This window comes from Gouania willdenowi, chromosome 4 (assembly GCF_900634775.1).
Source record: "Gouania willdenowi chromosome 4, fGouWil2.1, whole genome shotgun sequence".
Classification (NCBI taxonomy): domain Eukaryota; kingdom Metazoa; phylum Chordata; class Actinopteri; order Blenniiformes; family Gobiesocidae; genus Gouania; species Gouania willdenowi.
The window spans coordinates 29,486,767-29,513,894 of record NC_041047.1 but is presented as its reverse complement, the minus strand read 5'-3'; the positions used below and the strand labels follow the sequence as shown (position 1 = coordinate 29,513,894).

The 27,128-nt window shown below is 38.7% G+C and overlaps 2 protein-coding genes across 3 annotated transcripts; both read left to right on the top strand.

Annotated features, from left to right (window-relative positions):
* The first annotated feature begins 1,536 nt into the window (after positions 1–1,536).
* LOC114462440 (serine/threonine-protein kinase pim-1-like) lies at positions 1,537–2,979 on the top strand. Its single transcript, XM_028445274.1, has one exon. It carries the CDS (start codon positions 1,551–1,553, stop codon positions 2,799–2,801), a length of 1,251 nt encoding a protein of 416 aa, XP_028301075.1. The 5' UTR covers positions 1,537–1,550; the 3' UTR covers positions 2,802–2,979.
* Positions 2,980–4,320: 1,341 nt separating this feature from the next.
* Positions 4,321–25,560, top strand: tmem59l (transmembrane protein 59-like). Of its 2 annotated transcripts, none has more exons than XM_028444444.1 (8): positions 4,321–4,610; positions 6,344–6,449; positions 13,296–13,390; positions 13,470–13,622; positions 21,449–21,554; positions 21,685–21,799; positions 23,021–23,138; positions 24,283–25,560. In XM_028444444.1, the coding sequence occupies exons 1-8, from the start codon at positions 4,464–4,466 to the stop codon at positions 24,439–24,441; spliced, it is 999 nt and encodes a 332-aa protein (XP_028300245.1). In that variant the 5' UTR covers positions 4,321–4,463; the 3' UTR covers positions 24,442–25,560. The 2 variants fall into 2 exon arrangements, with proteins under 2 accessions (XP_028300245.1, XP_028300244.1); XM_028444443.1 differs by having other exon boundaries at positions 21,682–21,799.
* The last annotated feature ends 1,568 nt before the right edge of the window (positions 25,561–27,128 follow it).

Sequence of the window (27,128 nt, the reverse complement as noted above, 5' to 3'; positions counted from 1 at the left end):
GTTCATGAGGCAGTACACTGGTCCTTAGTCTGTATAGCTCTGGGCATATGGGTGTGAGGTCTACTATTAAATACCCGTGAACATCTTTGGTGGCGTCATCAAAGCTCTCTAAAAAAAATGCCTTTTGTGAAGGATAAATCTGATGAGCCAATATGTTAATTTGGAGTTTATCCCTGGGATTTTTAAACATTACCAAATAATTACTGTTCAAACTTATAGTGTGACTGTGTTTACCCTGATGAAACATATTTTGGGTCAACAATTACAAATTACCTGACAAAAATTGAATCGGTAACTTACTCCTAATATTGATTGATTTGCTTTTGGCTGTTGGCTGTCTTCCAACATAGACAATTCAATACAAAGAATAAACATTCATTTAAACAGCAAAAATAGAATGAGCTGAATCATCAACTTATAAACTTATGATTCAATAGGTGCAAAGCCCTTTGTTTTTGTAAAGATTTATTTAAACATAGAACGTGAACTCATTAACTTAAAGTGATCCTTGAGATCAATCCAGACTTTAACACCATAAACAGAAACATATCTTCCTTTATCATTTGTTCTAAATTTACTTTGTTCAAAAACAAAAACCCCTCTTGAATTATATTTTCCTTTCCTTTGTTTAAGAAGTGATTTAATACCCAAAGGAAGGCTTTTAATTCTTACTTGGAAAACAATCTCTAAACGCTTTTAACTTGACTAAATTCATAAGTTCTGTGAGAAATATTGTGCATTTAGACCTTTGTTTTTCTTTAAAAGTTCATTGAGGGGCAGGTGAATTAATGCTGAATGTATGAGACTATATTATGAGATCATGAGTATCAGACTATATTATTCAGCTACTAGAACACCACTTTGCTGCATCACTTACTGGAAATATCAAACTGTAAAAGACTTTAATTAGAAAAAAAGAATAGCTACCTTTTAGTTTGAAAGGTTTAACAAAAAAAAACTAAAACCGGTTATTCACATGGAATTAAATTCAATAGGATGATTCTACAAAGGATTGCACACATACACACCTACACTCACAGCCTTCACAACCATAAAATGCTTACGTTAATGTGCAGCTAGTGTGTGTGTGTGTGTGTGTGTGTGTGACAAGTTTAAAGTTCAGAGACCGTATGTTCAAAGCTCTCTTCTCTGCATTTTTTGAGGCCAGACAAGGTCACAATACCATGACAGCTGCTGCAAGCTTAGAGGTGCGTTCAGACATCGTATGTTTTAATTGAGCAGCTGTCTCATAGTAATATGACACACACACCAACAGGTGTAATTTGGCGGAAATCATTTTTTTTTCATTATGGGCGGGGACTATAAGGCGGGACTTCCGGTTAGGGGGCGTGGCAAAGGGCGTGGCGTCACACCTGTCAAAAGATTGATTGAAAGTGGGTACTATCTCTCTCTCACAGGAGATGGAGCCTATCACATCATCAACAGTTAGCCTTTGAAGTGTATGTTCTGTGATGTCATTGCGTGGCAGAGGCAAACAATGCCTTTTTGCTTTTCATGCTAATGGTTGAAGTTCTCATTAATCTGTCACCATGTTTGACTGTGTGAGGAAAATTTTCAGAAAGAATATTCATAATAATGATAATAAGAATGATAATAAGAATGTATCAATTTTACGTAGGGCTGTTTTGAACACTCAAAGACACTTTAGGAAGTTTTTCCAAAAGTTCAAAAAGGAGAAATCCAAAGTTGCGATACAGATACCGCAGCAGGAGGACGTGATCTCGTTTCCAGACATGCCAATCAAATCTTCAGACCCATCAGGGTTTAGTTGTAGTTGGATCATCGTAAATCCAAAGACTTGGACCTGGCCATCTATACCTTCTTTTTCTTCCTCTTCCACCAGTTCACACTCAAATGTATCTTCAACACACTCAAATGACCCTTTCCTTGGAGTGCAGGAATATTCTTGTCATCACCCTGATGCCATAAAAACAACATTCCACCGCAATTCAACTGTCCTGAGCAGCAGGAAGGAGTTTACAAGCAAGTACCATGAAGAGGAAATGCTCGGTAAAGGTGGATTTTCACAGGTTTACGCTGGATTTTGTTGTTCCAATTTTACACCTGTGGCCATAAAACACATCCCCAAGAAGAAAGTGACGTTTGTGCGAGTGAACTGTCATGGTAATGTTTACAATGAGATCTTGGAGGTGGTCCTCATGGAGCAGGCGGCCGGTCATCTCTGCAACAGCAGCTTTGAGAACCCCGCCGTGATTGGCCTCATGGACATCTTTGACCTGGAGTCGGAGGTGATAATCGTCATGGAACGACTGACGGACACAGTGGACGGGTACGATTACTATACTAAAGTAAAACGTATACCAGAGGGCCTGGCCAAGGTCATCTTCAAACAGATAGTCAACATCACATTGCTAATGCACAAAAATGGCGTTTTCCACCGGGACTTGAAGTTGAAAAACATCCTGGTAAATAGTAGCAAAGGAACTCCTGAGATCCGAGTCATCGACTTTGGTTGTGGGGATTTCGTACAACACGAGCCCTTCAAGAACTTCTATGGAACTCCAGCATATGCACCACCAGAATTTTTTCGTGGGGAAACTTACAAGGCCGAGCCTACGACGGTATGGCAAATCGGAGCCATGATGTATATTATCTGTGCCAGGGCCAGTTTTGATACATTGGTGTACGTGAAAAAAGGCAAAAAAGTGCTGAAAAATGTATCAAAGGAATGCAACAACTTCTTGAGCAAGTGTCTGGCCTTGGACCCAAAGCACCGTGCAACCTTAGAGGATCTACTTCTACATCCCTGGCTGAAGTGAACCGGCCCCCATGAACCCCAAAGTTGTTTACAACATGGCGGACACCGCGGGTGCTTTGTAGACTCATCAGTCTGTTGTTTGTAGTGATGCACCGAGAAAACAAGCCGACTGGAACAGTGAACAAGCAAACACTGCACTCTGTATATAAAGCAGTGGACTGAGCAGTTGTTCCAATCTGCTCCCCCCTCCCCGACAAAATCAGCATCCAGCGGCAGCCGGGAGTGTGCATGCATTCAGCTTTCAATGAAGGTGGATTAAAGTTGTTAGAGACTTCTAATGCCATAATCAATGTTATTAAACTTTTAAATGCATTTCATCCTTATGTATCATTTTATTCTATCCTACCTGTGTCTAACTTAGTGATTTACAACTGACAGCAAGTCTATCCCTCCATGTTAAAGTGTATTTCACATATTAAAGCACAAGCATCCAGTGTTGTAGAACATAATAAATAATAACAGTGCTTAATTTGAGCAACTTTACTCTCTCATTTTTTAAGTAACGGGTGGTGCTGAACATTTCAAGCTGCATTTTGGATTGCATCAGTTCATGTTTTGGTACTGCATCAAAAACGAAGCAGAAAGCGGCCGCTGGCCTGTTTTTATAATGAGTTCATAAAAACAAACAATGCGTCGACGCAATTTTTTGTAGTCAACATTACCAATTATGTTACTAATCGTTTTTGCATTATTGTATATGCTACACACATTGTGGTTGGTGTGAATCTGGAGACATTCTATAATGTATATTTAATTCTGTGTCCATATAAGGGGGAGCCAAAAGCAAATCTGGCCTAAGGCTTGGCGCCGGCACTGGCAAAATGCACATGCCACTTTTTTAGTACCTTTTCCTTATTTTTCATTTATATTATTCCTTATTTTTGTATTGTTAAATTGTAGGTGAAAATAAGTGGGTTTAATGCTACCTTCTACATGCCACACTGAGGTGACAGTGAAAGAAACTTTATTTAGTCAGTTGTATTTAATGACAATGGCAGGTTTTTCTGATGTAATAATTTGTGTATAAATCAATAATACATAAAGAAAGAAAAGTTATTTTGTGTATAAAAAAGTAAAAAATAAATAAAAACAAAAAATAAAGAAAAGTAATTTTGTACATTTGAGTACTTTTTTTGATATTTGTTTTTCTTTTGTGCAATGTTTAGAAATTTTGTATGTTTTTTTAAAGTATTTTTTGAATATTTTGGCTGTTGTTTTGTGTATTTCTCTCTCATTTTCTGCTTTTTCACATGGCCCTCGGGCCACATGTGGCCCCCGGGCCACCAGTTGCCTATGGTTGAGTCTTACTGCGGTGTAGCTGCTGCTACATCTGCACGAATGCATCGCAACCACATTATGCACTGCAGTGATAGCTGCTCCGAAGGTGCGTGCGTGCGCGTGCGTGCGTGGTGATGATGAGGATGATGATGATGCGCGTGACGCTACGGGCAGGGGCAGATCAGCAGCAGCAGCAGACTGGATCCGGGGCTGAGGCTTCTTATTCTTCATCTTCATCATCATCATCGTCATCATCACCATCAGCGTCCAAGGCTGAAGCAGATCCAGGACTGAAGGATCATCATCATCCTCAGCAGCTCCAGCTCCAGCTCCGGGCTCTCGGTGCTCCTCCTCCCCTTTCCGCTTCCTCTCCTTCGGCTGCAGGATGTGCAGCATCTCGGTCCTCCTCCCGGTGCTCCTCGCTGGCCTCGCGGCTGCAGCGTCGTCGGATTTGTTTGACAACCAACTGGGCGACATCAATTACTGCAAGAAGCAATGTCAGCTGACCATCAAAAACAAAAGCCCTGCTAAAGTAAGTTATTCTACAGCTGCTGCAGAGCCGTGGCCTCTGCTCTGCGACAACAAACACTGCATCTGCATCTTCTCAACGCGTTTGATACGTCAATGGCGTTAAGGCTGCACAGTGCACACTCATGGCTGCTGCTGCTGCGCATATCCTCCAATAATGGAGCATTTTAAAGGCCTGGCACAGTAACAAGTGAATCACATTCAAGCTCAAAACGAGGAAAGATGCGCTTTTCTCTGTGTGCGGGTTAGTTCAGGGGCGGTGACATCACCTTAAACCTGTGCATCATCACAGGAGCATCAGCATCTGAGGCTGGAGGGCTTTGGATGGGATGGAGCCTGGATCACATCGAGTCCTTCCTCCATCACCTCCATCCTCTGCCCTCAGCAGGTGTGGTTCACACACATTCTGAAGGACAGACCGCACGTCTGCTTTCATATAGTCTGTAACGTGAGCCTCCAGATGTTGGTCCAAATGCTGTATAGACGTTGTTTCTGACACCTGCTGTGTGAGCAGACGTCTCCAAATTGTGACAACAATGAGCACAAAGCTGTCAGCAGTTTTCATTGTCTCTCCTGTTCTGAGCCTGACCCCCAGAGGGCGCTGTTTTATGGCTTTTCCAATGACAGTGACAGACAGCAACACCAGCACATCTCCCTGCTGCACAAGTCTGACACCATTTGTTCACTTTGGTCAGACTTTTACATGCACTGACTGAAAGATACATTATAGCACTTTAAGACTGGCCTTAATACAAAACCTACAGTAGGGATGGGCAACTCTATCACAGCGGGGGCCACAAAAATGTGATTGTATCTGACCTGAGGACCACATGATCAATATTCATGTCAGCATTTAGAATAAGGACCAAACTGAGGGAAAGGGTTGTCTTTATTTTGTCTGTTTTTTCTGTGTTCTTGGTGTAAGTTTGCATATTTTTCTGTCATTTTGTGTATTTTTGTTGTCGATTTGTGCGTTTTTGGGGTCACTGTGTATTTTTGTTGTTCTTTTTTGTATTTTCCTGTAGTTTTGCAGTTTATGTGTGTTTGGAGCTATTATGGAATGTGTTTTTGTAGTCATTTTGTTTGTTTAAGTGGTTGTTGTGTCTGTCTTTGTTGTCATTGTATGTTTTATGAGTCATTTTGTGTATGTTTTGAATGTTCAGTGAGCATTTCTGTAATTTGTGTATTATGTTGTCCTTCATATTCGTTTTAACTTCTTGAATTAAAATTTTTGGGGATTTGCTTTGGGGGCCGCAATAAAATAGAATGAGGGCCACATGTGGCCCCTGGGGCGCTAGTGGGCGACCGTGGCTCAGGTGGTAGAGGGTCGTCTTCTGATCGAGAGGTTGGGGGTTCGATCCCAGCACCTGACTATGTGTCGAAGTGTCCTTGGGCAAGACACTGAACCCTAAGTTGCTCCCAGTGGTCGACTAGCGCCTTGCATGGCAGTCCTGTCCCACTGGTGTGTGAATGTGAGAGTGATTGGGTGAAGGAGCTGATATGTAAAGCGCTTTGAGACTGCTTCAGTGTGGTGATAAAGCGCTATATAAAATCAAGTCCATTTACCATTTTACCATTTAGTTGCCCATGTCTGACTTACAGGATGTCACAATGCATTTTTGTCAGGTATCCTCTCATGGTTTGATGGAGTTTAATCAACCCTGCAGGAGACATGTTTAACAGTGCAGCCCACTTTCTTTCTTTCATTCTTCTCTCTGCACTCTTTCTTTCTTTCAGGACTCCATAATGAACGCCTGTCACCGCGGCTGTCGCCTCTACTCCATTTGCCAGTTTGTCAATGGTGATGCTGGCTTTAATACCAGTAAGGAGGAGTGTCAGGGAGGTGAGTCAGTGTGTCACTTTATCTATTCTTTAGCAGCTAAATGATATGATGTGAGCTGTGAGAGTGAAGTGGTTTCCAGCTACGTCAGATTATAGCCTGTATACGTTACTTGGTTGAGTCAGACGTCAAAGTGTGAAGCAGTTCTGGTAAACATCGCAGCCGTTCCCTGGGCTCGCAGACTGTGGAGATACATGTGTGTTTTTTTACGCAATCAAACCAAAACTGGATTGGAAATTTAAAAAATGAAATAAAATATTTCCAAAGAAATTTGATTTGATTTGAAATTAAAAAAAAAAAGTTTTGCAAACAAAACTATCATTACTCTTTTTTTCAAATGCTGGGTTTTGTTTACAAATAAAGTTAGTTGTCATAAAACTATACATTTTGTTTGCGTTTCCTGAAGTTTTGGTTGCGTTTCAACTTCAAGCTTGTGGGCGGGGCCTCCTCTGGACGATGTTAGAGGTAGGGATGTCCCGGTACAACTTTTTCACTTCCGATACGACACCGATATCGCAGCCTTGGGTATTGGTTGATACCGATATCGATCCGATGCAATATTAGCACAAATCATACATACTTTTATGACTCGTTTTGTAGCGTGGAATGTTAGAAAAGCCTTGATCAAGTGATGTTATTCAAACAGAGAACAATAGTCAGCAACAGTAGGTATGAGAAAAACTGACCCATTTATTTTTAACCAATTGGTTACATACATTTTAACCTTCAACATAATATCTACAGCAGTGGTTCTCATCTGGTCTCACCCTGCGACCCAATTTTGTCACCGTCATTAAATTTTTTTTAAGAATTCAACCAACCAAATTTATTCTTATTAATCCATATAATCTTTTTTTTAAAAAAACATAAATCTATATATTTGCCTGTGCAACAAGGATTTCACAACAGGCCTGTCAAAAGAAAAGTTTCTTTCAAAATAAAAGACAAGTCCAACCCAACATGAGAGACTTTGGGTGTATTTATTTATTTTTAATCTTATTTTAGTTCTCTTCTTAGGTCGTGTCGTGTTAGTGCACATGTAGCAATACCAATTTTCAGTATGTGGAGTTCCTGTTAGTCCTGCACAACTATAATGAATTGCTCAGAAATCTACATGTGTCCTGTTCTCAAAATACCAGTAATATGTTACACATTTGCAGACGTAAAAAATGTCCCATTTCTATATTTTTTGGTTTATATGGGTTAATATACCAGTAATGTGTTTATATGCATGTTTATACCCTCAAAATTACCATGGAATTTTGGGTTTTACTCGGACCCCTCATCATCACGTCTCTGCAGAACAAGACCCTCCGCTGCACCTCAGCACTTTAACAACTCACTAATTTCATAATTTAAATACACTATTTCTACCTTTGTTTTTCTGTTTGCATGTCGTTTGCTTTGTATTTAATAAAATGGTTTCTCCAACAGTTGGTTAAATCTACACATTTATACTGTATATAATGCACATGCAGGATTATGTGTAACAATAATCAGTAAAATTAGCTGTAAACACATTTTGTAGAACTAAATATAAAGTTATGCTGTGAACAGAAAGCAAGGAAGACAAGCCAGATCATTCTAAACTTTAGAATATAATACAATCATAACTTTTAATCATAAATATGACTCTTCTCAAAACAACAAACTTTGATATCTTTGTCACACAATATCTAAGCTTCCAGTGAATAATTTACAAAAAAAAAAAAAGTTCACTGATGGTGACATTGAGATCTCAATGTCACCATCAGTGAACTTTTTTTTATTTCTAAATTATTCACTGGAAGCTGCTCTGGTGGCGTGTGCAGTGGTTGTTATTATTATTATTATTATTATTATTATTATTATTATTATTATTATTGTATGAAGCCAACATTAGTGCAGCTCTGCACATCATTGTTGTCCTGTTAAAGTATTTTTTGACTCAAGTAAATCACCTTTATTATGCATTATAACAATCTGTTCCTTAAGTCTCTAAATTATTGAAACAATTAAAAACATCTCCTAAAAAATAAAATTACAGAAAATTAAATAGTCATTTAATATACATTTCAATAAATAAGTGCATCCCATGTTGACTCTGAGTTTTATTCTGTCTGTTGTCTGTAGAAGTGATGGGTCTAGACCTGATGATGGAAACTAGGATCAGCTCATGGTTTTAATGTCCAGGGAGGGGCGTGGCCACCCTGCTTGGACTTAAAGAAGAAGAAATAAAAGAAGAGTTAATGTCATGTTCATCAAAAGGAAAACTGAATGTGATGGAGATAAATATGCTCAGATGGACACAGAAACACACATAAAGTTTAAACAAACACACAAATACTCTATCCTAAATTGTCTCACATTAAAAGCATCTATTTACACTTATATTAATGTACACAAAGACTAGCTCCACAAAATCAGAATGACATTTATTGATCCAGAAATTAAACTGATCTTACCTTTATAGGCTCAGTTTCCTCCTTTGTTTTCAAATCCATTTGAACCTCCATTCATGGTGGTTTTTATCGTCAGAGAGAGCTTTCATTTTTAATAAATCCACCGTTATTTGGTCTGTTTTAATCTCTTTCTTTCTCACTCACTTGGTTCTCAATGTTCCTTGTGTCGATTTCGTCAAAACAAAGCAGCATCTTTAATGTTTCCGTTACGTGTGAGTAAAATTACCGCAATGTACCAACACTGGCTGTAAAGAGCAACTTCTTATCTTTCATAAACTGGTGGAATTTCTCCCATAGAACAAATATGAGCAGAATTACGGTCATTTAAATTAACGTGATGCGTTCAGGGGCCCTGGGAAACCCAGTCCGTGAAAAGAGCACGTGTCTGGGTAAATCTTGGTTTATAGTTACCCTACGCAACAGAAAATATGAAATTAACAGAATGTACTGTCAACAACAAACCCAGAGTCGCTTAATGGTGACATAACGCCATACGTGTGTCATAAATTAACATGATTACGTGTTTCTCTGTGGGAACCGAGTTGAGCTGGTGATCACGTCCGTTCTACCGTGTCAGAAAAGGGACAGGGGGGGGGGGATTCCTGCTGTGAGCTTGGAACGGCCCCAGTTGCCAGTGTGAGTAAGTATTTATTTATTTATGACCAGCTGTCCGCGACCCAGCCAGTACAGGTCCGCGACCCACTTTTGGGTCCTGACCCATCAGTTGAGAACCACTAATCTACAGTATTCTACAATTGAATAAACATAATATAATAAATATCAGAGATTTTAGATGCAGTCCGATAAAATCCGATATTTGTTTTCTAGCTGATATCGGGCCGATATCAATATCGGGCCGATATCCGATATCAATATCGGATCGGGACATTATTTGTTAGAAGTGTTTTTCACACCATTGTTCGAAACTGATCAATAGAAAGAGACTTTTTATTTGTAAACAAAACCAGCATTTAAAAAAAAAATTTAGTAACAATAGTTTTGTTGGGCACACAGTTGCTTAGTGGTTAGCACGTCCGCCTCACAGCAAGAAGGTCCTGGGTTCAAGCCCTGGGGTGGACTTGGGTCCTTTCTGTGTGGAGTTTGCATGTTCTCCCCGTGCTGCGTGGGTTTCCTCCGGGTACTCCGGCTTCCTCCCACAATCCAAAAACATGACTGTAAGGTTGATTGGAGTCTCTAAATTGCCCATAGGAGTGAATGAGAATGAATGGTTGTCTGTGTCTGTGTTGCCCTGTGATGGACTGGCACCCTGTCCAGGGTGTACCCCCGCCAAGCGCCCTATGAGAGCCGGAAATTGGCACCGGCAGACCCCCGCGACCCTGTTAAACGGGAATAAGCGGGTATGAAAATGGATGGATGGATGGATAGTTTTGTTTGCAATTCTTTTTAAAATTGCAAATCCATCATTTTTGTTTGCAAATTTACTTATTTCAAATCCATTTTTTTGTTTGTTTGCATAAAAAAAGACACATATTTCTCTCCATGGCAGGCTCAGATTTTTTGTCTACTTCTGGGATGCTTCACCATGCTCTTTCTGTTTGATCTGCTCTATTGGAAATCAATGATGTGATTTGCAATCCAGATGCCCCATTGCTCCTTGTAAAAAACAGCAGATACATGGCGTGAATTGCTACCACAGCGGAGGCAACTCCTCCCACGCATCTTTATCTTCCTTTCTACACAAACAGCCTGGGACAGTTTGTTTTATCTGCTTCTCATTTTCAATCTGCGAACTGAGGTGTGTTTGTTGCTCACACTGTCTGATGTTACCGAATCCTATCGGCTCTTTTCATTTCTTTGCTTTTTTTTAATACGTGTTACCAGAGGCAGAGTCTGAGATTCCTGCCGGGGGGGGCAAAACAAAAAAATATGATTAAATATATAGACCAGCTCGAGATTCCCTCCAACCACAATGTGTGTGACATAATTGATCATGTTGACTATAAAAATGTGCGTCAACTCATCGTTCAATGTGGTAAAATCATGATAAAATGAGGACGGCGGCCGCTTTCTGCTTCATTTTTGCTGCAGTACCAAACATGAACTGCTGGGCGCAGTGCTGCTTCACCATTTACATTGTGAAAAAGAATTGCGCAACAGAAGAACCAACCTAAAGTCTCAAAAGTTTGTGACCATTTAACTGAAAACATAGGCTGCCTCCGAATAGTCTCTCCTATCTCCTTTCCTATCCACTGTTCCTTCACCCCCTAAAGTGTTTAAGTGGTGGCCATGATAAAGACCGTCCGGGTTCTCTTTAAGCTCAGGAAAAGAGGCTCAATGCTTCCTTTATAACCTCCTTTAGCCTAGGAAACATTGATGCATCTTTTACCAAAGGAGAGGAGAAAATGCAGACCCACAATTCCTTGCGGCTACAACATTTAAAGGGAAACGCACACCCGAGCGCTCACAGAAACTCACGATGACCGACAAGTAACGGAGATCATGTAAATTACCAATGCAATAATATGCCTTGAACAACTTTAAATAATCTAAAACCTATGTTTTATGATATGTAAGACATATTATAACTGACATAAAACAGACACTCTGTGGTTCTTGAAAAAGGGATCAGAGACATTTTTAGCCACATTATGTTTTATTCAACATAATTCATATCAGTGAGTGGGAGGTGAGTGTGAGCAACCGTTCTCAGTGTGACATTCTTTTAGTTTGACTTTTGTTCCTCATAGTCTGGTAACCTCTTTTCCTTTGATTTATATTTAAACCTTGTGATATTTGAGATTATATCAGCAGAAAGTGTTATAAATGTGCTTTTAGTCCATTTTCGGAAATTTGTAGTTTTTTATCCACGGCAGACGTCACGACCTTCGCAGCACGTCACCTAGTTGGAGCGCGTCTGATTGTCAAAGCAAATGTGATCGCCTTTTCCTAACTCCTCTCCTAACACCTTTCCATAACGCTGTGATGTCATCCACTGGGCTATGGAAAAGTGGATAGGAAAGGAGATAGGAGGGAGATAGGGTGGGCGACCATGGCTCAGGTGGTAGTGGGTCGCCTTCTGATCGAGAGGTTGGGGGTTCGATCCCTATGTGTCGAAGTGTCAAGACACTGAACCCTAAGTTTCTCCCAGTCGTCGACTAGCGCCTTGCATGGCAGTCCTGTCCCATTGGTGTGTGAATGTGAGAGTGATTGGGTGAATGAGCTGATATGTAAAGTGCTTTGAGACTGCTTCAGTGTGGTGATAAAGCGCTATATAAATCAAGTCCATTTACCATTTACCATATTCAGACGCAGTACTATACATATTACACAGCTGAGGTAGAACTAACATTTGTGACATAAAACTAACAGTAATGTGTTGCAATCAAATTTTTTAAAAAAAATGTTAAAAACATACTGGCGCCCTGTCCAGGGTGTACCCCCGCCCAGCGCCCTATGAGAGCCAGAGATTGGCACCGGCAGACCCCCGCGACCCTGATAAACGGGTATGAAAATGGATGGATGGATGTTAAAAACATTTCAACATGGCCTTGAAAGGAAGACGATGGTCACATGACTTGAACGCCAAAAAAGAACTTGTATTTTTAAAAGAAGAACACATTATTTCATATACATTTTGTACAGTCACTGTGTTTTATGGCACTTAAAATACTTGTATATTATGTACATTATATTAAGAATTGTATTATTTTCAAATGAATTTGTTAAAACTCTAATGAAAACCTTTGACAACTAGGGCGGGCAATGTTCCCCCTGCCCTCCGCGAACTCCGCGTATGCCTGTTACCAGGGTTGGGGTTAATTACATTTTTTAGTTACAATTACATTTTTCAATTACCCATGTTCAAGTATGACAAGTATTCTTTCCATTTAAAATAAAATAAAATAATTTTTTTTATCCTCAGAAAGACATTTACAATTACTTTATTCAATTACTAAAGGTCAGTTATAATCATACACAATTACTGAGCCTGAAAAAAAAAAGATCTCATAAAAGTCCTCTTGTGTTAGCTTTCTGTTAGCATTCTCTTATGATAACAGGTCCTCAATCAGCTGCAAAATACACTAAAAACAAATATCATCTAATTTCTATCCTATCTATTGGTTACATTGTTAGGCTTCTTAATCAATGAAAATATGGGTTTTGGTAGGGGCATCTGAGCCTTTTTTGCATCAGTGTACCCCTAAATTTAAATTTTGAATAATTGTTAACTACATATGTGTAGAATTGTACAGTTTTGTGTTAAATTATAATTGACAATTTTTATGGAATTTTCATAGCAATTAGAATTACAAAGTCAATTATTTGAACTCATTTACAATTTAATAAGTTTTACGACAGCAACAGATTTTTCAAGATTACAATTAGGCGATTACAATTGTAATTGACCCCATCCCTGCCTGTTACCCTTTACAATGTCTCCCTGCAGCCTGTCAGGAGGCCTATGTGAAGCTGTTGGAGCAGGAGGCCTGCAGCACCGGCTGTGCAAGCCAACCTGCTGAACCTGAGATCCAGAGGAGGAAGGTGAGTGAGTCAGCATAGTGTTTTTGCACATTCAGGGACAGAAAGTATCAAAGTGTGTGTTTTGCATTCTTTACTGCAGCTGCGGGCCATGACTCTTCGCCCCAAACCCCCCTCTGTGATGGAGGCCGTGTCCAGTTGGTGCAACGACATTGTCAGCTCAGCACAAAGCTTCATCTCCTCCACCTGGACCTTTTATCTGCAGGCTGATGACGGCAAGGTTGTGGTTTTTCAGGTAAGGTTATAACCAAAGGTACAGCAGGGGTGTCCAACTTATTTTAGTTCAGGGGCCAAATATGGAGCAGTTTGATATCCAATTGGCCACAGATTTTAAGCAGGAAAACGAGTTATTTCAATGTTATTGTGCCCTAGTTTACACCATTACGTGTACACACTATATATAATACAAAATATGTAATAAACCGACAATATCCAAGCAAAGAGTGATCGATATCAGTCCCAACAGGATCTTCACTTTATGGCCAATGATTGACCTATCACGTGACCTAAACTGACCAAATACCAGAATACAGAGACGGGCAACTTCTGTCAGAGCAGGGCCCACAAAAATGTGATTGTCTGATCCGAGGACCACAATATCATCGTTTATGTTAGCATTTAGAATAGCATTGCAGTTTTTTTGATCACATATGAGATAACTTGAGTGTCCACTGGCACACAAAATGTGAAATGAATCAATCCATCCAGTCATTTTTTTGTGGTCTTTGTAAGTCTTACAACACAGAGAAAATTGCTCCGTTTCAAATTTTCCAGATTTGTGATGTCACAAGTCAAATCGGGAAATAAAATACCCTGGACTCCACCCCCAACCTGATGAAAACTTTTGCGAAAGTACGTCATTAAGTGAGTGAGCGTCTATAGACACGCCTCCTCATGAATATGCATAAGTAGGCCCCAAAAAGGCCCGATTTCAGAACTGCTCAGAAAGTGACTTTTCAGAGGCTAACACTCTTCTTAGAACAAATGGAGATGGGTGAAAAAATTGCATAATATGTCCTCTTTAATACAGAAAAGAACAACGGGTTTTGTCTTTGTAGTCCTTTTGTGTGGGATTTCTTAGTGTTTTTTAAAAAAAGTTTTTAGACCTGTTTTTGAATTCAATTTGTCTATTTTTTTTGTCAACAAGGCAAATTTTTGTTGCCTTTTTGTGTTTTTCAAGTCATTTTGTTTGTTTTTGTTATATTCTTTGCGTTATTGTTGTCTTTTTGTGTGTTTTTCGAGTCATTCTGTGTTTTTGTTATATGCTTTGCGTTATTGTTGTCTTTTTGTGTATTTTTCTGTCATTTTGTGCATTGTTCTGTCATTTTGCACAATTTCGTTGGCATTTTGTGTGTCTTTGAAGTCCTTTTGTATATGTTGTTGTTTTTGTAGTCACTTTGTGTTGAAGTGGTTTTCTAGTGTGTCTTTGCTACCATTTTGTGAACTTTTGTTGACATTTTGTGCATTTTGTTGTCATTTTCTGTGTTTCTGGAGTTTGTGTGTTATGTTGGGCTTCATATAACTTCCAACGTCCTGAATTACAATTTTGTTTCGGCGGCCACACAAAATTAGATATAGGGCCGCATGTAGCCCCCAGGCCGCCAGTTGCCTTTGTCTGCCATAGTAGTTATCCACATTGTCTCCCTTTACCTGCTGAAAAAATCTCTTAGCTCTAAAGCGTGTGGATGCAGCAGATTTGAATTATGACTGTACTCACTGCTCTGAACTTATTGATAGATGCCTCCTCTTTGTGTCAGTGACTGAGACAGTGAGGGCAGTGCGGGCTCCACAGCAGGAAAACATCAGGTGTGTATTTAGCAAACAGCCGGAAACCTGCCAGTGAGTTGACAGATCGACTGTCAGAGTGCTCAATTAGAGAAAAAAGCAGTTTTTTGTCAGCACAGTGAAGGGACAGCAGAACAGACCAAAGAACCTGGTGGTGCTTGACATACAAATGACCTGAAAATCTATATGTTGTTTCCCGAAAGCCCCATTTGTGTGCTTTTGTGCGTCCCTTTGTTGTCAGTATGAATATAAGGGTGGCCGAGTGTGTGCCATTAGAAACTCTGGAGTGAAAGTCACTGCTGGTGTTTGCCTCCATGGAATGAAAAAATATATTTTAAAAAAATGAGAAATTCTGAGTAAAAGCTGATGAAAGTGCAGTTTTTGCATTGACTCCAAATGTTTGTATGAGAGCTAAATTCAAAATGCTATTAAAAAAAAAAAAAATCAGTTTTTTGAGATGACTATAACTCCAAAATATATTCATATATACAGGTGCTGGTCATAAAATTAGAATATCATGAAAAAGTTGATTTATTTCAGTAAATCCATTCAAAAAGAGAAACATGTATAATCTGTACATTCATTTCACACAGACTGACATATTTCAGGTGTTTATTTTTTTTTAATGTTGGTGATTAGAACTGACAACTAATGAAAACCCCAAAATTGAAAATTAGTATATTGTGGAGAGGTTCAAAGTTGAAGACACCTGGCGTCTCCAGTCTATATATATATATATATAGTATATACGTATATCTATACTATATGTATATATAGTATATAGTATATATATATTGACCCCAAAAAATATATATATACTGTATATATATATATTTTATGAACATTAAAAATGTTGCAATAATTTATATATTTAAACTACTGTTTACATATATCAAAAATCTGTCGACTTTCTAAATATGATTAAAATCCCAATTACAATTACGTTCTCAGTTACTGAGCCTTTAATAAATAAGCCCATAAAACTTAACCTTCCTCTTGTGTTAGCTTTCTGTTTGCATCTCTTATGTTAATGGGTCGGTTTTGACTCATATCTTAAATCAGCTGTAAAATCTACTTAAAAATATTATCTATCATCTAATTTGTTTTTCATCTCTTGGTTACCTTGTTAGGATTCCTAATAAATGAAAATAGTGGTTTTAATGGTTTTGGCCAGTATAGTCCTAGATTAAACATTTTTTAAATGGTAAAAGGATCCTCAAGATTCACTGACAGGTAAACTTGGTATGAAACATATAAATATATGTTAATAACTGTTAATCCATAGAACTGTAACATGGTTCCCCAGTTTTGCGTTTAATTTAATTGTAAATGACAATTCAATTACAATTAAGACAGCAACACATTTTTCCAATTGCAATAACAAATATAATTGTCATAATTGTAATTAACTATCAATTACGACTTCATGACTTCATAATGCGCAATAGGTCTAAATGTACAAAAAAGTATTTGTTATTTGGGCTATATAATGGTGATAAATTCAGATTTCTAGGACATGTGGTTGTTTTTTTTTTTTTAAATGGTTTGCAGTAGCGCCACCTTTAGGACGATAGGTCTGTTTCTGCAGCCGAAGCAATCAGGCCAGTGACGTGCCGTCAGGGTAGGCAAGGTTGGCAGTGCCTACCCAAGGGTGAATTGATAGTTTGATTTTTTAATTATAATTTGTTTTTGTTTTTTTTACTTATAAATTATTTATTTTTCCATTTCCAATAGCCTACAGTACCTATAAGTTTGAAAGTGTCCGGATTTTGTGCGTTTCATAGCCCAAATTACTAAACAGCGCTATTTCCTGGAACAGCTGCACAGTCTTTTTTTTTTTTCGCTCCGCAGTATGGCAGAGGGAGGCCACGCCCCCTCCCAAAGGCACGTCGCTCTTCTGCCTCTATTCCCATTGTGTGATTTTACGTGTTTGCGCATGCGCAGTCAGGTCCCCAATGGGACATCAATTTACGCGTGAAGGCAGCGTAGAGAGCTGCCTTTGCACGTAACCGCGCTATGCTAAATGCTATACGTAAGTTCACAGCACATTAGTGAATAGATGACACATGACTGCTACTGCTACGTTCTCGAGCTAGTGGGCGGGATAACACTAGAGTCAGGATGACAGCGCTAGAGGTGATAGAGAAACTTTGTTTTGAGGAAAAACGACAGCTTTTAAAAGATGGAGACCAACACCTGAGATACCAGAGCTTCAGCAGAGGTAAAGTCAGAACATGTTTGATACTTTTCACAGTGAATGGAACAAAAGGAAGGATTGACTTTGTGGATGCTCCTCACTGAGGCTGTTCTAAGTTGTTGTTGTCATTTTCTCTGTTTCCAACACAAACAACAGATGTGCTGTCGTGTCATGAGATATATCTTGTTGGGAGAGTATGGAGGCTATATTAAATAATTGTTTATGTTTCTTTAATGGTGTTTATGATGTTGATTTTGTTAGATGGCTAAACACTTGTTTATGTGGATCTTGTTGGCTTTTTTCTTTCTTATTATAAATGTTATGTTTTGATAAACGCATTGAGATGACTTTGTTGGAAATTGCTTTATACAAATAAAATTGATTTGAATTGAATTAACACTTGACAGCAGAAACATATGAAATTGTCATTGGTGGTCTCGATTTGCAACGTGCCTACCCAGCCCTAGTGGTCACGGCACGTCACTGAATCAGGCATATATATAGACCTTTGTGCACACTTTGACGATGGTTCCGGCATGGCGAGTATGATTTCCTTTGAAGAAAGAAAGGAAGAAAATTCAGGACAACAACAGGTTCCTGGTCCCTAATGAAGATTTCGATGGCTCCATTTCTTTCCTATGTATTATGAATTCTCTCTGAATGTCTTAGAAAGAGAATCCCCTGATTACGCCAAAGCGACCTGGCTTTCAGTGAACCATGAACCAGAGTTAATACACTGCATTACTCATTTGTTCTTTTCTGTTTTCAGCTGTCACATAAATCCTGTTTGATGTTATGGTGTTACTGTGGCGTCATGCCCAGCATGCTATGACTTTTTTAAGAGAGCAGACAAATGATTTCAAATTAAAATTCAGTCTTCATACAGACCATATGCATAATGTCTGTGAAATACACTTTCAAATATGTGGATTAGATGGTAGAGGGTGGTGTCTTCTAAATTCAACTTTGATTCCTAACTTTACTTGTTTACAATTCCAATCATAAATAAAAATATACAAAAGTTTTGACATATGTCTGTATGTCAGTGCTTATATGTCTGAATTAATGAAAAATGTTAGATAATTCCTAAAATCACATTGAGATAACATACAGAAACTTGTGCTTGGGTGGATTTTTTGACATAATAAAAAGTGTTGCTAATTTTGAAACTATGAGTTTGAGCCTCTTTTTTGAGCTCTGCCACTTTAAATACATAACTAATGCAGCGTTGTTTAAACTGATGATGAGATATGTTTTGTCTGCGTCTGTTATTAATACCATCCATTCATTGAGCTGGCAGTATTAATCAGCCTGTGAAGTATATATACAGTATATATTTAAAAAGTTTTTTAGCCCTCAAAAACTAACCATCTATGTTTGTTGCTGATCTATACCAGTGGCTCAAGTACCGCATTTGACCTTTATTGTATTTCTCAATCCCAGTGCCTCCTTGTCCGACTACTACATTTTATTAATAATAATAATAATAATAATAATAATGAATTTTATTTATAATGCACTTTACATTTCAAATAAAATCTCAAAGTGCTACATAGTAAAATGCATTTTGCTTAGAAAACTATTTAAAAACAACTTCAATAGATCATAATAATGGAATGAACGAGTGATAACACACATTTTAAAGAATCTCAATGGAAAGAAACAGTATTTAGTTCAGTGGTTTCCAACCTTTTTTGAATCGTGACCCCATTTCTAGAATTAGTTTTTAATCATGTTTGAGCTCATGTTTTTTTTTTTTTTTTTTTTAACTGCATTTTAGTTGAACTCCATTTATATTTCACAAAGTGAAAGTATAGAAATAGAGTTGTTTAAGATTATGTTGTTTTAATTTGAAAAATATTTGAAAAATTTCCATTTTAATTTTTCAGAAATTTCAAGCGACCCCCACATGGGGTCCTGACCTTATGGTTGAAAAACACTGACTTAGTGGCTCCTGAATAGATTTATCTCTATAGTTTTTATCATTTCTGGTCATATCACGCCTGGACCAAGACTGACACTTTATGTTCATTTTCCACTCTCTCTCTCAAGTACCCCCTTCAGTGCCATCGCGTACCCCAAGGGGTACACATACTCCCATTTGAGAAACCCTGCCATATACCAACTGACCCACAAAACTACATGAAGTATTAAAGCTGGAAGATGATGGACATTTATGTGCATTCCTGTATTCTCTTCTGTGTGTGTGTGTGTGTGTGTGCGTTGTAGCTGGACATGCAGGACAGGGCTAGAATTGGATAATACTCCAATGGATGTACATCAGCTTTACACTGCATTTAATATATTGGTAATAAATCACATGATTATGACAGTCCAACGAGAAGCAGTACATGTACAGTGCATTCAGAAAGTATTCAACTCCCTTTAGTTTTTCTACATTTTGTAATGTTAAAGCCTCATTCCAAAATGGATCAATCTACTCACAATACCCCATAATGACAAAGTGAAAAAGGTTTTTTAGGATTTTTTGTCGTTTCATTAAAAATAAAACACAAATACATCACATGTACATTAGTATTCACACTCTTTATTTAATACTTTGTTGAGGCATCTACGTCAGCAATTACAGCATCAAGTCTTCTTGGGTAGGATGCTACAAGCTTGGCACACCTACATTTAGGGATTTTGTTCCCACTCTTCTCTGCAGATCCTCTCAAGTTCTGTCAGATTAGACGGAGAGCATCGCTGCACAGCTATTTTCAGGTCTTTCCACTGATGTTCAATTGGGTTCAAGTCTGGGCTTTGGCTGGGTCACTCAAGGACATTCACAGACTTGTCCCAAAGCCACTGTTTAGTTATCTTTGCTATATGCTTCGGGTCCTTATCCTGTTGGAACATGAACCAACGCCCCAGTCTGAGGTCCAGAGCGCTCTGGAGCAGGTTTTCATCCAGGATGTGTCTGTACACTGCTACATTCATCTTTCCCTGTATCCTGACTAGTCTTCCTGGCCCTGCTGCCGAAAAACACCCCCACAGCATAATACTACCACCACTATGCTTCACTGTAGGGATGGTATTTGCCAGGTGATGAGCAGTGCCTGGTTTCCTCCAAACGTGACACTTAGCATTCAGACCAAATAGTTCTATTTTTGTTTCATCGGACCATAGAATCTTGTTTGTTATGTTCGGGGGGTCATTTACATGTCTTTTGGCAAATTCCAAGCGGGCTGTCATATTCCTTTTACTGAGGAGAGGTTTTCCGTCTGGCCACTCTTCCATAAAAGCCTGATTGGTGAAGTGCTGCACTGATGGTTCTGGAAGGTTCTCCCAATTGCTTAGAGTAATGCTGAAGCTTTGTCAGAGTGACAAAGAGAGAGAACAGTGAGAGAACTTGGCCTTGGTCACCAACTTGACCAAGGCCCATCTCCCCCGATTGCTCAGTTTGGACGGGCGGCCAGCTCTGGGAAGAGTCCTGGTGGTTAATGATGGAGGCCACTGTGCTCTTTGGGACCTTCAATGATGCTCCATTTTGATTTATCCTTCCCCAGATCTGTGCGTCAATATAAGTCTCGAAGGTGTACAGATAGTTCCTTGGACCTCATGGCTTGGTTTCTGCTCTGACAATCACTGTCAGCTGTGGGACCTTAAATAGACAGGTGTGTCCCTTTCCAAATCAAGTTAAATCAGAATTGACTACAGGTGTGCTCCAGTCAAGTTGTAGAAACATCTCAACAACAATCAGTGGGAACAGGTTGCATTTGAGCTCAGTATTGAGTGTTATAGCAAAGGGTGTGAATACTTATGTACATGTGAAATTTTTGTGTTTTATTTTTTAATGAAATGGCAAAAAAATCCAAAAAAAATGGGGTATTGTGAAAATTAAGAATTTGATACATTTTGGAATGAGGCTTTAACATTACAAAATGTAGAAAATATTTTCCGGATGCACTGTATCTTCATCTAATAAATGACAAAAAACCAGTACAAGTGATTCATTACATTCTATTAGAGACTTTCATTTGTCTTTTCAGAACTATCCAACCAAGTTCTCTCAGCGTACGGTTTTGAGGTTAAGCTGCTGAACTAACATCTGTATGTTATGTTTTCTTTCCCTTCAGAGCCAACCAGAGATGGAGTACTCTCTGCCTGAGCTGCAGGCTCCTCGATCCAGTGTGGCTGACAAAAACTGGCCTCAGGTCCACTCTCACACCCAGAGACCCCACGGTCAGGCCATACACTGATTGCTTTCCTCTATTAATCTATGTATAGCACTGTTTGTTCTGTGCGCTGCAGTGATAAGTGTCTCAAAGTAATTAGCACTGAGCCGAAGTCGTTATTTGTAATTCTTTAGCAGGTGCGAGGAGACATGGAGAAAAGGGAGCGTCCAAAGCTGCAGGCAAAGAGAAGCACATGGCCCAGCACACAGAGGATCCAACAGCTGAGCACGACTTTCTCGGCTGCATGTCAAGGTAAGCTGCAGCTGAGCCATAGTTCAGTCTCAACACTCCAAACCTGCTTTATTTAAGCCGTGCACAACTACGCATAGCAACAAGCTTTAGCTCATCTAAATAAACAGGACAACCATCAAATTAATTAGGCTCTGAAATCTCCTACAGCTTGAAAACGTCAACCTGTACGTTTAACGCACACTAAATATACATTTTGTGCATTACAATTATTGTATATCAGAGAATATATTCACCTCAATTTTTAGTAATATGCATAACATGTTAGTAACAATTTAGTAGGATATTAAGGCCACAATATTGTTTATTCCGTTAATGCCGTTTATTGTCAATGGGTGGAAAAGATGTTGGATGAGCATGTACAGTGTATAGGCTTAAAAATGACTCTGCATGTTAGATTCATCAATGTTTCCAAGTACCCTCTGCTGCAATGTGTTCAACTACCCCTAGAGGTACACGTACCCCTGGTTGGGAACCACTGCTGGGGACCATCCAGTTCGGACCACAGGAGAAAGTAAACAAAGACAAAGAGATTGTATAAATTACCAAATAATTCAGTTGTAGATTTCTCAGCCCTTCTAAATACACTAATTTAATGAAACGCCACAATATTTGGAGGATTGCAATTTTTCCATCCTTTTATCACAGTCATTTTAAACCTCAAAATGTTCAAAATACTGGATTTTCCTGAAATTATTTATTTAATGCAAATTTGTCACAAAATCATTGGAATTTTAAAAGACAAAATCCTGATATCTGTCACTTATTGCTTGGATAGTAAATATATTACACAATGGCAATCATTTTTAATGTTAAACTGTTGAAAAAAAATCACAAAATTCTCACAAAATCTTCTAATTTTCCTCAAATTATTACACAACATTTTCCTTAATTAAATAGAAATCGATCACGACTCACAAATGTAGGAAATTTAAAGCAAACATCCTGTTTGGATTGATATCTATCACTTATTGAGTGGATATAGTCGGTTTCTTGCATATTTTGTATTTTATGTATACACAGAAGTGCCAACTATAGAACAATAATGTTGAAATTACTCATTTTCCCAGCATAAAATCTGTGGCCCTCTTGAGATCAAACTGCTACGTATTTGGCCCCTGAACTAAAATGAGTTTTGTACCCCTGCTGTAAGGTTTTGACTAATTTCATCTTGTTATTAGCCATGTTTATTTGATGCCACGCTGCTCTCTCCTCCTCCTACAGACGTTCAGGGCTGCCGCGCTGGATTTTAGCTGCTTGTCTCTTCCTGTCCATCATGGTCATGCTTTGGCTCAGCTGCGCCAGCCTCGTCACGGCCCCAGAGCAGCACATCAAGACACAGGTACACCTCTCCATCCACTGCATGCTCTCCTTTATTTATTTATTGATTGATTTTTTTCAGTAGTGTTTAGCAATAATCCAAGGGAAGCAAAGGGAAGATAACACTAAACATTGATGCTATCACTGTTTCCCATCCACAGCAGTTATCACACTGTATTATGTTCTTATTGTTTTATCTTTCCAGTTGATTAAACCCAACAGGGTTCATCTGAGTGTTCATTTTACCCAGTGTGTTATTTGAGTGGCCTTTTGGTGCCACTGCTATAATTAAAGTTTTACAACAACGTTGTACAGACAGCTGTGGGGATTTGATGAGCTGCAATATTCTGGGAATTTTAAAGAAAACGGCAAATATGTGACGATTTTCCGGATTAAAGTAGCATCAGACATGTATAGCTTCAGTCTCTATTACACACACACACACACACACACACACACACACCCTGGAGACGCTGTGTTAGTATTTTACTCATCCAAGTGTACTGAGTGTAGTAATAAGATATTAAAACATCACTCAGCTTCACTGAGACAGAAAAGTGTCTGTTTTCCATCCGAGAACTAGACAAAGGGGAGGAGCCTATCTCTCCTGTCATGAGGTGCACCCTTGATATTCCTCCAGTCTAGGGGTGTTGAAAAAAAATCGATTATATCACATTTAGTAATCTCAAAGTGCTACAGAGACATTAGGGCAGAGAAAAATAAAATAATAAAACCAACAGTGAATAAAATCAATATTCATAAGAGATAATAACAGAAAGCTAACACAAGAGGAAGGTTATGTTTCATGGGTTTATTTATTTATTAAAGGCTCAGGAATTGTGATTAATTGTAATCGAACTTTAGTAATTGAGAATGTAATTGTTATTGACCTTCAGGGGGGAAATAGTTGTGATTTAATTTTAATTGGGTAATTCATTGTGCATTGAAACATGTTTCTTTACATAAACACTTTGAATCTTGGAAAAAAAATGTCAGTCGCCGTTATCATGAATTAGTTGTAAATGAACATGGATAAGACATAATTGTAATTGAAAAATGTAATTGAGCCCAACACTGGTTGTTCTGCTAGTTTAGTCACACAGTCAGATTGAACACAAAGTGAATTAAGAGCAGAAGTTTTAAACTCTTCTCTTCTGTCCTTTCAGCTCAGTATCAATGGAGACAAGGAGTTTCTTGATAATGGCCTCAAAGTCCGTCCGTACAACCTGAGCCCCATGATCGCAGTCACGGTGAAGCACTCACAGGAAATTCAGGAGGCGGGGCCTCTGCCACTGAAGGTTGACCTCAACAAAACCTGTATTTAGTGATAGAGCTGCTGTATCTGATCCCTGGGTAACCACGTTTAACCTCTGTGGCTCACCTGTTCATGGGCGGAAACAGAAACATCACACCTCCTCCATTCAGTCAGCTGAACTTTTACTCTATTTTTAAGAGCATGGCATCTATAATACATTAAACTGCTGTCAGTCAGGCTTTCCCTTTGCTATCATTCCACTGTACAGTTCTTCATTTCCTCAGTTTGTTCACGGATTATCTCAGTCAACAGATGAAGCAGCTCTCCGGTGTTTTAGCCACAAGTTACACAAGATAACAAGATTGATCACTGCTGAGATCTCCCACATCATTTTTCATGCCGAGACAATAGAAGGCAAACACTGAGATCCCCTTTAGATTTAATATCGCTCGTTTTTACTGAGAGTTTGAATTAAAAGAAAGGTTTGCATCGAGCAAAGGGATTTGAACACTCACGCACAACAGTGAGGGAATGGATTCTGATGGTCACAGTTAATGATCAGTTTACATCTTAAGTGCTGTGACTGACTTCTAATAACACCTTTCATTAAACACTTTTTCCCTCAGTAAAAATGTGCAAAGGCTATAAAGCCTTAAGAGAGAAAGGGTGCGTCCGAATAGTCCCTCCTATCTCCTTTCCTATCCACTTCTATTTGAAGTGTTTAAGTGGTGGCCATGATAAGGAGCGTTCCAATTCTCTAAAAGCTAAGGAAAGGAGGCTCAATGCATCCTTTATAACCTCCTTTAACCTAGGAAACACTGATGCATTCTTTACTAAAGGAGACTAAATAATGCTGTCCCACAATTCCTTGCGGCGACAACATTTAAAGGGACACGCTCATCCGAGGGTTCACGAAAACTCACAATGATTGAAAAGGGACGCAGATCATGTAAATTACCAATGAAATAATATGCCTTGAACAACTTTAAATACTCTAAAAACCATATCCGATCTATGAATGTTATGAGGAAGTTGTAAAGTAAGCTTTTTGTGGCGCCTATTCTGTTATTTATTCATTCAAATTAATGTTGATTTCTGAGTGGAAGGTGAGTGTGAGCAACCATTCTCGTAGCTGGGTAGCTTCTTTTCCTTTGATTTCAATTTGAGATTATATCAGTGGTTAGATGCACAGGGGAAAGTGTTATAAATGCACTTTTAGTAGTCCGGATTATTACGTCACCTAGTGGAAGTGTGTCTGATTGTCAAAAACAACATGATTGCCTTTCCCTAACTCCTTTAGGGTGTCTCCTAACACCTTTCCAGAATCCACAGGGTTAAGGAAAAGTGGATAGGAAAGGAGATAGGAGGAACTATTCGGACGCACCCAAAACCTTTTGTTTGTGTTGATTGTCACATGACTCTTGTTGTGTTTGTTTGTATGTGAGGAAGCAGCTTGTATTTACCTTCTGCAGGACATAATCAAACAATTCAAACGATGGCCATGAGTTACCGTACCTGTCAGTGTCATTGAAGTGCCATGTACATGCTAGTCCATGTAAATGCTCTGTTTGTAAAACCCATTCGCCACAGACGCCAGCTGTTACTGTATTCTGATCATATCTTCGCTCTCATATAAATTCAAGAGATCTTAGCTGTTGTATGTGCCATGTGCTTTCTTATAGCTAAACCCTCTGTATGTCCTAGGAGCACATACTGAAGGATCACCTCTGTAACAACGTGTAATGCAAAGCTTTTAACATAGACTTTTGTTTTGACCAGAGTTTGCACAGCCTTAGAGAAGATATTGTGTTTCCTTCTCAGTGCTTTTGATGTCCTGTAACACTATTCTGCTCCAGGTTATGTAGACAATAAACCTTGCATGCATGTAATAGCTGATCTTATACAATCGACATGCCAGGATGGCACAATTTTACTGTAGATGTGTGATTTTTGTTTTTTTGTTGTTTCTTTGTTCATATTGTTACTGCTGGAGATTGAGTAGAATATGTATTTATGAATGACAGTATCGTTATGTTTCACAGGCAGAACTGAAAAACCCTTCAGTTATTATCAGTATATTCAAAGAAATTTGACCTGAATCTCAAACTGTACTTTTTTCTTTTCTGTCGACTAATTTTCACTGAAATTATTCAAATAAAGTGAATAAATAAAGTGTTTTAATTGTAAATAATGACGTTTTGCATGCAGTGTTTTTTTTTCTTTTTTCATTATCAAAAACCAAAAAAAACGACGCGTGGATGATTCTATAGTCACGTCCATGTGGTTCTTGTTCTGATCATGTTTAATTCTACTTTCTGATTCATTTTTGTGGTTACTCTGTTTCTCCTTGGCTGTGTTCGAAATGGCATGCTAACGTACTACTCTTACTGAGTCTGACGTCAAAATTAGTATGTAGTGCGTTCATATTAGATTGAATGGAAAGATCGAGATATTTTTGAAGTATGCACGGTGGACACACTTGTCATACTCAACCGGCCCATGATGCATTGCGAGCAGAACGTAAAATCCTCCTGGGACCAGCGTCAAGCTAAAAGTCAAACATCTCCTTTTCAAAACCAAAGCATCTCTTCTCTTCCATTAGTTTTAAACCCTTTTTGTAAATAGGGCTCTTGTTATTAGGTTAATTGGAGGTTTTGTCATTAGCACAAATCTCAGAAATTTCAGCACGAAATGTGTTTCAGCAAGTTTTTATGGATCAAATGACCACATGTTGATACTCTACTTGGTCACTTTCTC